The sequence below is a fragment of the Dromaius novaehollandiae genome, chromosome 8 (assembly GCF_036370855.1).
Source record: "Dromaius novaehollandiae isolate bDroNov1 chromosome 8, bDroNov1.hap1, whole genome shotgun sequence".
Classification (NCBI taxonomy): Eukaryota; Metazoa; Chordata; class Aves; order Casuariiformes; family Dromaiidae; genus Dromaius; species Dromaius novaehollandiae.
Window position 1 is genome coordinate 24,233,170 of NC_088105.1, and position 13,053 is coordinate 24,246,222.

A 13,053-nucleotide genomic window follows, 5' to 3' on the forward strand; every position below is an offset into this window, starting at 1 on the left:
TATACGTGCAGACATTTCATTTCTGAAGGTATCATCTTGCATGAACTATCTTTTAAGAAGTACTTATGCTCGTAATGAAGGCAGATTTCAGCAGTGTACAACAGAGCCATCTAGCTGAGATTAAACAATGAAATCAAAAGGCATAAATATAACTTAGACATGAAAGCTTAGCTTTTTTTTCTGGTTGGGCCACTGGTCTAATGCTGAATAACTTTCTCTGCTTCAACTCCCTATCTCTAAAATGACAATAAAAGAAACTCTTTGTTAGTGAGGGCTACAGTAGAAGTGTTGCTGTAAAAACTCTTTCTTATATTATATATATATATAATATGTATATATAAATAAGCAATAATAATAATATGATTTCTTATTATATATATAATAACAGGCAAATTGTATCCAAATGACCTTGCAATACTTACTCATCTACATAGTTGCTGATCATACAACTGCAGTACATTGATTGTATTGGCCATGTGTAGGCTATGAGTGTATTTAGAAGTGCCCTAATTTCACAGATGTTGTGGTGGCTTGATAGTAATACCTTCCAGAAGACCTTCAGACATGGAGGAAAGGGGACATTTTGGGTACATTCACATGAGAGTAAGTGATCTGAGTCAGTCTATCCTAAGAAGTTACCACAGTAACTGATTATGCGTGCCTTATCCTGTTCCAGTTCCAAAGTAAAATGAGTTAGCTTAATGCTTTCTTCATGGGCTTAGCAGGTGGTTTATGCAAATAGCTATCCTCAGAACCAAAATCTCTGTGGGTGGTTTAAGGTAATCGGTTTTCCTTTGCAATGGGAACAGATCTGAACACTCGTATTGTCAGTTACACTTTGTCTCAGTGGACAGGTGGTGTGTTCTTAAGATATAGTAACTCTGTTATTCATTAATATCAGTATTATCATTTTAATGCTTCAAACCAAATCATTTCCAGTTGAGCAAAAGGCATTCTGTAGTTTAGCATAAAATGCAAAAAACACTTTTGATGATAATGCAAGTTAAAGCTTGGACAGTTAGGCAGCTGGGTTTAGGAACGTACTCTCTAATAGATCCCATGAAATCGTCTTTAGACTCATTGTTAAAATGACCATAAAACTTTCAGGGTAAAACTGTAAACAATAATGTTGTATCAGTACAAGAAACAAGATCTACCCTTGTTAACTTCAGTTTCTTAGATTTTATAAGTTTACATGAAGATAACACAAAAAAAATGGAGATATTTCATGGTTTAGAAGCTCCAGTGTTTCCATATTAACATTTATATATTCCATCAAATGTAGTGACACCTCTTTTGTGAGAGATGCAAAATGGATATTGCATCAATTTGCAGGGTGCGATGGTAGTTCTTTAATATGATTTAGTAGGGGTTGCAGATCATAAAATCAGCATAGTCTTTGTGCTGTCACTGAGATACTTTTCTCTAGTGTAAAATGCTTCATCATGTCTCTCTATCATTATTAGACTTCTGTAAAACTGTAAACCTCCTCTAAGTAATGATTAGAGTTGCACTTGCATATTTAGAGATTTCATATTATATCTGAGGATTCTGAACAAACATCCCAACAAGCTGAGTGTCAGCCCAGCTAACAGGCTTATATGTCAACAGGTTTTGTTAGTTTGTTAGTTTTTAAATTCTGGTCAAACTTGATTATGTTGTCATATAATGATGCTGCCATATGTCCCTCTCTATTTAGAACTTGATGCTTGTAAAAGGGATGGAGCTGCTTCTTCCCCTGCACCATTCTGCTGCTGCTATTGTTTGAAATGCTCTTGCATTCTGTCTCCAAGGTTGAATTCCTATGACTGTGTGGCAAAACAGTCTCACTAGAGGGCATTCGCTTTGAAATTCAATTCTTTTTACGGTCTGTGAGAGCTAGTTTGGTTGGCTTTAGGAAGTTGTGTATAAATACTCTTGACTTAGCTAACTAGAAGATGCATCTGTTCAAAGTGCCTTTTTGTTTTCAAGGTCACCAGGCAGTTGAGTCAATATGGGTGGGCTAAGAGGAGTATGAGTCTTTTCTGCTAAATGTTTTGCTTTTCTTCTTGGCAAGTGTGCTCAACAAAATTCAATACATGTTTTCAAATAAGTGCAATGATTTATGTCTAATGCAGATAACTGCTACAAAAACTTCCTCATGAAATTCAGTGTTTTCATCTGGAATACCTTTGTCCTGTGGTCTCCCTAGAGAGAGGATTTAACAATCGAGAGGTTCATTGGTAATGGTTCTAGTGTACGAAGGTGGTAGAGCCGAGTGCTGTTGACCACTGCTATTGCTGTAACTTTATGACCTTATCTAACTTCTTGTCTGACTTCAGTGTATCCAGATTAATCTGTTTCTGTCAAAAATTAATTATGTTAAAGAGTCCAGCCAGAGCTTCCCTGAGGCAGCGTACAGAAAAAAACCTGCAACTGCATGAAGAGACCTTTACTCTGTCATCATCCTTGAAAGGGAACAAAGGCTTTTGGTTTACTAGCAGATACAAATACAGAGACAGGCCTCCATGCATCCTTCAGTCCTTGCAGACATTTGCTTTTATTGCTTGAAAATGCCATGCCTGTTCAAATTATATGACAAAACTTAACGTCTTCGTTCTCCCTGCTGGTTTTCTGTTTGTCATGGCATTAGGTTCTGGGTTAGAGATCTTAGTAAATCTTTTCTCTTTCTGATTTCTGAAACATCCAGTGACACTGAATTGTTTGCTGGACAATTCTATTAAAATGGCTGGCAGTGACAGAGTTAACGTTGTATGTGGTGCTTATTATCAGGCACCAGAAATAACACTGTACTGAGATGAAGGGTAGCCACTTCTCAGATCATATCTTTCTTATGAAAAATTATGTGTCTTAGCTGAGGATAACTACCGTGTAGTTTTCACTGACTGTGCCTTTTCTTATTTTCTACCTCTTCTTTCTCCTTTCATTAATTCTCATCTTATTTTCATGCCAAATTACATTGGCCCATATATTCCTTCTCATTTGTTACAGTTAGAATTTTAGAATATTCTCATTGCTTGCTTAATATGCTGCAATGATATATCAGGTATTGCAGCTCTTAGGGGCAGTACAGTTTTTCTATTTACATGGAATAATGAGTACACTTGTAACCAATTAATTTTACTTTATGTACAGCTACTTTGCCAGGTATGTGGGAAAGAACAATAACTATAGGAAGTGCTGGAAAAACATACAGTGTTACTGGCTGGAAGGTAAGAAGAATGAATGTAAGAGTTCTGTTGTATAAATAACAGAATGCATTTATCACATTTAAAAAAAAACCCACTATTTTTGTGGCCTGTCTTTTGAAAGCTTCTGTCAAATCTGTGTCTCTCCAAAAACTGAAGATAATACTCAGTTGGAACAACAGTCTATCTTGAACATCCATATTCTAACCCTGTTCTTACTGCTTGATAAATAAGCTCTTGTGAGAAAAAATATGAAAAAGTATCAACACCATATGACTTGTTCAAAAATAGTCAAGATTCTTGGAGAAGACATGGATATTATCGTATTTTAACTTTGCAGTTTTGTGGTGATATTTCCAGATTGTGATAGTGGTTACTTTAATTATTTTAATTATGTTATTAAAATAACTATCTGATTATTTCCATAAATCAGTTAGTTACCTGCGTAGCAGACCATTATTGTACACTCAGGTATTTTATCCCACAAAAACAACATAATTATAATGCTACATTTTGGAATGGTCTACATCTTTGCAGAATCTTTAATAATAATTTGCTTGACTTTAAAATACATATTAGAAAGCAAACATAACTGTTTAACCATTTGGCTGCTAAATTCTTCATCATCTGTGTACAGACTGAACCATGACATGCTGTATCTAAGTTGCATTTGGTTTAAATTCTGTTTGATTCAGTGATAAGTTGTTGGTGTGTGCTCAGACTAGACATTTGACCCATGAGCCTATGAGATGGAAAGATTCTAAAATAATTAGGGACCATATTCCTGGTAAGTGCTTGGTTTGATTTCTAGCCCTTGTTATAAAAAGAGTTACAAGTTTCCTCGGTACTCTTTGAGAGAGGGGAATGAGTGAAATTTTAACTGTTGTCTTGCATCTAGAATTTCTTAATGGTGTCACTCGGCAATCTTTGTGTAAACCAGCTCTTTACTGAATTCTTTATTGAAACAAATTGACTACCAATTCTTAAAATAGAAAACATTGAGACATTTGCTAACTTTAATTCTTTGTTAATTCCTAGTAACACCATTGCTGTAAGTATAACATATGCATGTTTTCTCCCTTAGCTCGGTTGGTCTATTGGCCCCCAGCATCTGATAAAGCATTTGCAAGTTGTACAGCAAAATACACTGTATACTTGCCCAACTCCATTACAGGTAGGTACAGATAGAGCAGAGGAGGTAATTTTCATATAGCACCTGGCATAAACCTGTAGGCATTACCATGATAAAATATTGACCATAACAGTGGATTTTGAGTTGTCAAAATAAATGTTCTGGGGTACTGGAAGAGGAGACAAATTTGATCATCTGACCAAACATTTAGAAAAAAGACCACAGTCTTGTGTCTTCATTCATCTATGAACTGCTGCTTCTTGCATGAAACATGACAATATTAGTGGTTTCCTAGCAAATAAAAATAAAGGTTATTGCAATAAGTTTTTGGGTTGCTGAGAATTATCTCTATCAACTAGATCATAGTTTATTTACTAGTACTCTGTGATATATTATTATCAGTAATTAAAACTAAACTAAGCTCAATTTAGATTGTAAACTCTTGTGGCAAGGACTGTGACTTCTGTGTATGATTAGGGCCTAGCAAATGACAGGGCGATTTGGGTGTTACCACAGCACAAAGTAAACAAACAATTAGACATTGGATGTAGCTTGTCTAATTTGAATATGCTGAATTTCTTAATGAGAGCCAGATCAAGGCAAAATCCACATGATTTCAGTAGGAAGTGCCTGAGTGTCTATGGGTGTGCTGAGTGTACAGAGTACTTTGAACATTGCATTTGCAGGAGGCCTTGGCACAAGCTTTTTGGATAGACTATAAACGCATGGATGACCCAGACTGCTATTTTTACTCACTGTCTCGAGAGCTGGAAGGCAAGCGTGATCGGATGGCTCAGCTACTTCGAGAAGTTGGACTGAAGCCTGTCATTCCAGATGGAGGATACTTTATGATTGTTGATGTTTCTACATTAAGTTAGTAAAAAGTTTGTTAAATGGGGTGGAAAGCAAATGTTAAGATGAAAATGCAGCTTTCATTTTAAACTATGTTCTCATTTCATTTTCTCATAACATTGTTGGAAGTATTAATCAGGACTGAAATTTTCTGTTTGGCCTTAGCCTGGAAAGTAGATTTTACAAACTTCAGCAAAACCTTTGTGATTCTAACTACTGTCCTTGTTTTGCAAAGCTTTTGCAAGGTTTCAGAGATGTGGGTAGGGTAAAGGAGAAGGTAAAAATATTTCTGTTTTTGAAAATTCTTTGATTATGAAAACACTTGGGAGCCAAGTATCTGGTTTAATATCCTAGGTTTGTACCTGTTTGTACTTTCACTTTTCTTATTTCTTTTTTTTTTTTTTTTTCCTCCTTAATCTGAAGTCATATACTGAACTCTCTTTGAGGTATTATGATTTTTAAACATTGTTAAAGCCCACCAAAATTTACAAATGTCTTCGGAAATTCAGACTATGGTAACCCTGGAGGAAGAATTCCATCAGGGGAATGGTTTCTTGTTGGATATCTTTCACTAACTGGTTTTAATGACACTTGCCATTCACATAGAAATGTTTAAACAAAGCTGAGCCTCACAATGCTACCATGATGTCAGAAAATTATAGATAGCCCAGTTTTACTGATGAGAGAACTCACCAGTAGCAGTGATTACTGCTGTCCATGTTGTGCAAAAAGGACACTCTTTACTCCAAACTCTAGGTCCCTTAGTCATCCAGACTTGATGACTTCTTGGCGTATTGCATTGTTCTCTTCCAAGCTACATCTCTGATTTTGCTTTGCACGGAAAGCAAGTGCCCAGGTCAGAGTGGAAAGATGCTCATCTGTTGGACTGATTTAATCTTTAAAACATATTTTTTAAATTATTTTTTTAATAAAAGCATACATCTTTGTTCTTAAGTATTAACTATAATAAAGTACTGTTAGTGAATGCTTTCCCACTGGAGGCTAGGATGTCTTACAACATCGTGTTTGTTTTCTATTTAATTTTTTTAGATGTGGATCTCTCTAATGTGGAAGAGAATCAACCTTATGATTATAAATTTGTCAAATGGATGATAACATCTAAGGTAAGGTGTCTTATTTACTCAGTGATACTCTGAAGTTTTAGAAATGCTTGTCTACTGGAAGCAAGAGAAGTGTAACTGTACTTATTAAATAATGTAGTAGAGATACTACATTCAAAATACTGTTTAGTGTTTATGCCAGCTGCTGGAAATGATGTGGCTAAAATATTGCTGAGTATGCTAAAAATGTACTCTAGGTTTGTGTTAAGTTCCAGCTTTTGTTCCTTCTGCACACTTAAATGCTAGTTGCAGACAGGTGCCTTTGAACCATTTTGCCTAAGAAAAGTGATTTGAATTTAGTTAAGCATAGCTTTGCATGCGAAATCCAACCTAGTCTTTCACTTGAATGTAGGGAGGGAGAATTCTAGAAAATGGAATAGTAAAATCATCATGTTTGAAACTGATTTTTTATCTGTGTATAATAAACAAATATTTCTGTTTTGTACTTCAGAAACTTTCAGCCATTCCTCTTTCAACATTCTGTGGTCCTGAGACAAAAGTGCAGTTTGAAAAATATATACGTTTTTGCTTCATTAAGGTAAACTTGCGTCCCAGGAAGATTCAAAAAATAGAAATCAATGAATATAAAAATCTGCGGTAGGCTGCTTGTTACATTTTTTTTCCCCAGGATCTCCTGAGTTTTATGATTTTAGCAGCAGAAAGTTAGCTTGGTGTAAAATTCAACATAAAGGAGCTTCAAATATCTTTTTGCTGAGGGACTTTAAGTCCTAAATGTGGGTGACATGGTTAAGAAGGGCAACAGGAAGGAAACAACTGGGTGGGTAAGCCTTTTTTAGCTTGTTTTGTTGATTTAAAAAACATTGTTGGCTGGTGGTGACAATGAGAGTGGATGACACAGATATCTCATGCTCTCCATGAAGATGACTTCTATAATCCACGGTAAGGGATAATTCCTTTGTATAGCAGAGAGGTATATCACATGTCCAGTCAGTTTCAAACAGCAAAACAAATCACTAAATAGGTGAGCTTCAAGTTTAGCTCACTTACCTGAAAATACATAGGGCTTTAAATAAGCTCTAAATCACAAAAGAAACTAAAGACATAAAAAGGTATCTTAGGTGTTTTTTAAAGGAGACAGAATTGACAAATTGTGAACTGGCTGACTCTTGTCATTTTGTGAGCACCTCCTTTTCCCATATTCGTCTTCCTCCTGTTTCACTGACTCGCTGAGTCTGTTTTTGAAAATACTGAAAAACTTTGGGGGTAGGTACATAGACTTTGGTAAACCTACTTCCCTGAGATCTTATTCTTACTGCTCTGTCACAGAATCAGCGTAATGGCACATGTGCCAGCCTATAACTGTTGTATGTACAGATCAGAGCCTTAGCTTGGACCACTAATGAAGGGGAGTTTCTGCTTGTGTCATTAAGCTCTTATGATGAGGTATAAAGGCTGTAATATAAACTGAGCCAGTAACAACCAGGATGAAACTTGCTAGTTGTAAACGTGGCTTGCCCAGTATGAAGAGCTCTAATCATGCCAAGTTAAAGGCTACTTGTATGACTAACCAGCTGTAGCCAAGCCACAGAACTGGCCAGTGGACAGATTACCCATATTTAGAGGGATTATGTTTAAGTAGTTCACAGCATAGCTTGGTTGTGTGGAGATTTAAAAATCCTAACTGTAAAGATTAGCAAACTATGCATAGCATGTTTCCAATATAGAGCAGCCAAGAATATTACTGCATAAATGCCAGACTTTTATGTAAAAAGTGTTCACTTTCATTAAATTTGATAATGTGAATGCTGAGGGAAAATACACTATCTTTTTAACCAATATACCTGAAAAATATTTGCAAGGTATTAACATTGAATTCTTTGTGTTGTCTAGATTTGTAGCTATAACTGTTAATGGAAAACTGACTGTTTGGGATATTTACATGATGCAAATGAAACAGCCAAATACTGATTTCAGATGTTATAATCATGACTGCTACTCTGTCTTCAAGAACTTTCTACTTACAGTAATAGTGGTATTCCTTGTTTTGCAGAAAGACAGCACACTAGATGCAGCTGAAGTGATCCTGAAGAACTGGAATAAACAGATAGCTTGACTTTTTTAACAACTCTTCATTCTGGTGTAATTATCTTACACTAGGGCTTTTTATTGTAAATTTAAGAACAAATTACTTAGTACAGAATTAATTTGACATTGTAAATAACTTTGTGCTGCCACTTGCTGAGGAGTTAAAACAACGATTTACTCCATGTGTGTAATGCGATTCAGAGGTTATTTTCAGTCTTTTCAAAATCATTGACCTTTTTCCTAAATAATGTACAGGCTCCACATCTCTCACTGAAAACCAAAGATTTCTAGGACTCTGGATAAAATAAATACATCATATAGGGATTTTAAGGCTTACAAGAAAAAAAGGGAGGTGCTTTTGGTGTGAGGTAGTATAGAAAGTAGGGGTAAGACTTAAGCATTGTGATTTATAAGACCTAATAGCCAGCAGTGGAGGAAAATTAAGACATGCTTCAGATTAGATAATTGCAGTGACTTTCTACCTTCCTACCTACCTACTCTGTCCACGCACAAATTGTGTCAGTTAAATAAAGTGATTGAGTTAAATCAATGCAGTGTTTATATATAGGCAAGTTCTAAATGTACTGAGCTGCATAATTAATATTTCATTTTCCCACAGTAGTCAAGTTTAGTCGTTAATAAAATTTAAAGTGTGGCATCTAGAATACCTATATATTTATTAAATGGATGAATCTACAAAGCAAAATAAAAGACCTCGCCCTAGAGGCTCCTTCGCAATCAAATGTACAGTGACATAAGTAATTCTGTAATTCTTTTCCACTGTTAGCATGTTCACAACAGCCACAGCCATTAGTAACTTCACACCAAATTTACTTCAGTGCTTATTTTCATGCTTGGAGAAGCATGCAGATGGGCCTAATACTGTGCTATGGAGCTCAGCTAATTCTGACTATTTCAAGCTCAATGGATAAGGGACTGTTTCAGAAGAGATCAATGTGGAGAAATCCTTTTTAGTTGCCTCCTCTTTGAGCTGTCTCTGATCTGTTCATCTCTGGATGGGTTTCCCACCAGCAGAAGCAATCAAGGTAGGTTGCCTTTTAGGGGGTGTATGTTGTATTCTCCATGTTTTTTTCCTTCTTCCCACAGGCCTTCTGTGGAAAAGTTAGAAGAAATTCAGTACCTGATTTTGCAAATATCTTGCTCATTCTGTAGTCATATAGCTGGAGTCTTAATTGAGTTCTGTCAGTCTGTGATCATGGCCAGGACCTTAAAAAGTATGGAAACTGGACTGTTAAGCAGCTGTTAAGCTTCTACTGACTAGAGACTACCTCTTTTTAGTCTTGGTCTTTTGGAAATCCAGTAGCTGGGACTTCTGTTGTCTGTTTAGCTGTCTTGCTGTCTTGCACTGCCATCCCCTAAAGCTCACCAGAAAAAGGTCGCTTGGTATTTTTCAGGGTGGGTGTAGTCTTTGTGTAGAAAAATCAATTTGGTAATTAAAATGACTTAACTGAAATTCCAGCAGGGATTTCATGGGGAAATTCCTAAATAAATCCCCAGAAATTCCAGGAGGAAATACTGTTATAAAACAGTAAAATTATGTGAAATCTAAACAGTATTTTGCATGATCTTTAAACTGTCTTTGTGTAAATTGGACCTGGGAGTTGTGCTGTTGCAGGAACTAAAGGGCATTGTGACAATCCGTTGAGCAGAGGGAATTTGTGCAAGGGAAATGCTACTGTTCGTAACATGTATAACAGTTGGTTTATTTTGAAATGATTCCACAAATGTTCCATTCCAAGAGCCAGTTGGAGTAGCAAAAGTACACTAAGGCACCTGCCACTTTCATTGCAAAGTGAATTCTCATAAAATTAAAAAAAATCTTTGTTAACATAAATACATGTTTAAGACATAGACTTCTGTAAAATGTTTTTAGATACGATAATCTGAATCAAAATTTCCTAATGTCTTAGCCTCTTAAATGATACCAAATAATAAAATATTTGGTATTTAGCTTCCTGTCCTTGAAACAAGTGCCTCTCAATGCAATTAAACCTTATGAAAGTAAATATAATTTTCATCACTATGAATCAAAAGGGAGTTTTAAATATCATTGCACCATGCTTGCCTTGAAGATAACAGCTACAGAGCACAATCCACTCAATATTTTTTAAAATCCTATTATTTCTACAATTTAAGATTTCCCTGAGACAGCAGTTTGTTAGCATGTGAGCATACATATAATTGGGTGATGTGTCCTCACAACAGCAGTAAAGTGATAAAAGCTTCTTCCATTCACCTCTCTAGTGTCTTCATTGTCTCATAAAGAAGTCTCATTGCTTAGTTTTAACACTATGACTATTGTTAATACTATTGCTTATGTTACTGTCACTGGCAAATGGGACACCTGTATAAAATCAGTCTATGCATGAATATGCATGAAAGAAAAGCTATATGCAGGGTTGAAAGTGAAATTATAAAAACTATAGCAAAATACCTATTTTTCCACTGTTAACATTCTGCTGCATTTTAAATACCTCATTCTAGCATGCTGCTAACTCACATGCTAAAGCACTGAATCTGATGGGACATACAGGTGGCCCATGTTTAAAGACAGCTCTGCATAGTGTATAGGTCCAGAGCCCTACTGATGTTACAGGACCCACTTCACTTAGGTTTAATTTATTTTTGCCTGTTTTGTCCAACTGCTGTAGTGTGCTAATCTTTTTGTTTCATCAAATATCTGAACACATAAGATGCAGCAGGGAGATGAATTAACATACCAAGCATAATTCAGCTGCCTGGGCTGTTTATTGTTTCCCTCGTTTGCTCCTTTGAGGCATTTGACTGACATCTGCTATTTTAACAAAATGAATTTTGGCTAAATCAACAAATCTTTACAAAGGATCTTTAGACAAACGAGTAAGACTGATCACTTGTTTTCATTAATGTACTGTGCATTGTGTTCATGAAAGCATCTGTGTATCCCATTGCATTATATTGTTGGAATGATGCTGGTAATATTTGTAATGTGAGAATTGCAGTTGAACTATCTATTTTTATCACTTACGGTAGCCAGCATGAGATACTTTGGATGAAACCATAAAAAAACTCCGGAATAAGCAATTAAAATATAAGTTTTAAAGTGGGATTATTGTTGTAACTATAGTGATGGGAAAGAAGAAGTGCAGCTAAGGACAGCAAGGTGAACTTTCTGTAAGTTATTAAAATGATCTGTTGTTGACAGAGACTGTTAATAGTGGTATTCCCATCTGCTACATCAACCACTTTTTTGGCTGCTTGTGGACAAAGAACTTGAAAAATGGCTGCAGACAGAGAATAAAGAAATGGTGAGATACGATCTATCATACTTTTTGCAACAGTGCTGAAAATGATTGTCTTTCTGTGCTGGACATTAAACTCTTTCAATTCTAGTAAATGAGAACAGGGTCAAGAGGGACCCACAGCCAACAGTGATTGTCAGCAGAAGATCTTTTTTGTAGAACAGATTATATGAGAAGCCAGGACAAACGTGGAAAGCTTCATGGGACTCTGCTGATGTGGCACATCTGCTGCAGATACTGCTATGCACACATTTCAGAGGTTATGGGGAAACGTCTTAATATAGCAAGCTGTATTCACATTGACAGTTACAATTATTTTTTTCATTACTGTTTTATCTTTTGGGTTTATTGAGCATTGTGAAAAAAGTCATTGCAAATGGAAAAAGCGAAACTTTAAATTTGTGTTTTAGTGTCTGTATGTTTTAATAGTTCAGCTTCCTTTTATTCTAAAAGCAAGGTTTTTTGAAATAAAAGGAATCTGTTTGCAAGTTTAAAGTAGTCTGTTTTCAACTTGTGCATGCACAATGTTTAAATTCAGCACACAGCATTTCAGTCCAGTGTATGCCTGAACAGGAACATTTTTGAAAGAAAAACTTGCAGTCCATTTAAAATGAGAAATGAAAGGGCTTGTTTGGTTGCAGTTGCAGTTTAAAATCTATTTTTCTCTGTATTGAAAAAGCTGATTTTCAAAATCCTAATATTCAGTGGTGTATGAAGTCTTTAATTTGGTAGGTCATTTAAGTTAATTTTGAAAACAGGCTTCAGGAGGTATTTGCTGCTCATTTTCTGTAAGTCATCAAGAGTATACTAAAAATCTGGTGACTGCAACTTTTCTGTTTTTACAAATTTATAACTTATAAGGCTTTGCTTATTATCAATAAAATATATTTTGTTAATTAAAAAACCTTTTTGGTACTAAAGAAAAGGATCTTATTGTGATCTTTTGTCTCAGAATTTTATGACAAAGGAATAGATAAAGAGCCCTACACAGAAAAGTGCTCAGAAGTTGTGTGATCACGAATTTGACTGTTAGTATTAAGAGAACTTTTCAACCTTGCTAAATTTCTTCTGCTAACAGATTGAAAAAGATTAATGTTTCATAGTGGAAAAAAGGCCCAAAGTACTGTGAACAGTCCTTTATATCTCATTAATAGATTTTCAAGCCTGTAGCCGATTTACAATTGTTTAGACACTTTCAATACTGATCACTTTAAAGCATTGAGGTAGTGGCACTTGCCTGAATCTGTAGACCCTCCTGTCTTATCCCTCTCTTTATTTTTCAGTAGGGAAAGGCTCACACCAAAGGAGTAGGGGAGGTTTCCATTGTTTTACAGTTTGGGCTTGAAAAGCTGGTGTTGATGCTGCACCATATGCAGACTGATTTTGCGTACAGATAATCTCTTGGGGAGTTA

At 35.7% G+C, this 13,053-nt stretch overlaps 1 protein-coding gene across 6 annotated transcripts in view; it reads left to right on the forward strand.

Moving 5' to 3' along the window:
* The window catches only part of KYAT3 (kynurenine aminotransferase 3), a 29,215-nt gene extending 16,670 nt beyond the window's left edge, over window positions 1–12,545 (forward strand). For 3 of the 6 annotated variants that reach the window (XM_064515955.1, XM_064515956.1, XM_026116499.2), the window contains 6 exons: window positions 3,136–3,212; window positions 4,273–4,362; window positions 5,007–5,193; window positions 6,223–6,296; window positions 6,745–6,831; window positions 8,305–12,545. In XM_064515955.1, the coding sequence (XP_064372025.1) occupies window positions 3,136–3,212; window positions 4,273–4,362; window positions 5,007–5,193; window positions 6,223–6,296; window positions 6,745–6,831; window positions 8,305–8,367 (578 nt within the window). In that variant the 3' untranslated portion in view covers window positions 8,368–12,545. The remainder of the gene's footprint in view (window positions 1–3,135; window positions 3,213–4,272; window positions 4,363–5,006; window positions 5,194–6,222; window positions 6,297–6,744; window positions 6,832–8,304) is intronic. The other 3 variants (XR_010390208.1, XR_010390207.1, XR_010390206.1) reach the window with 3 other exon arrangements.
* The last annotated feature ends 508 nt before the right edge of the window (window positions 12,546–13,053 follow it).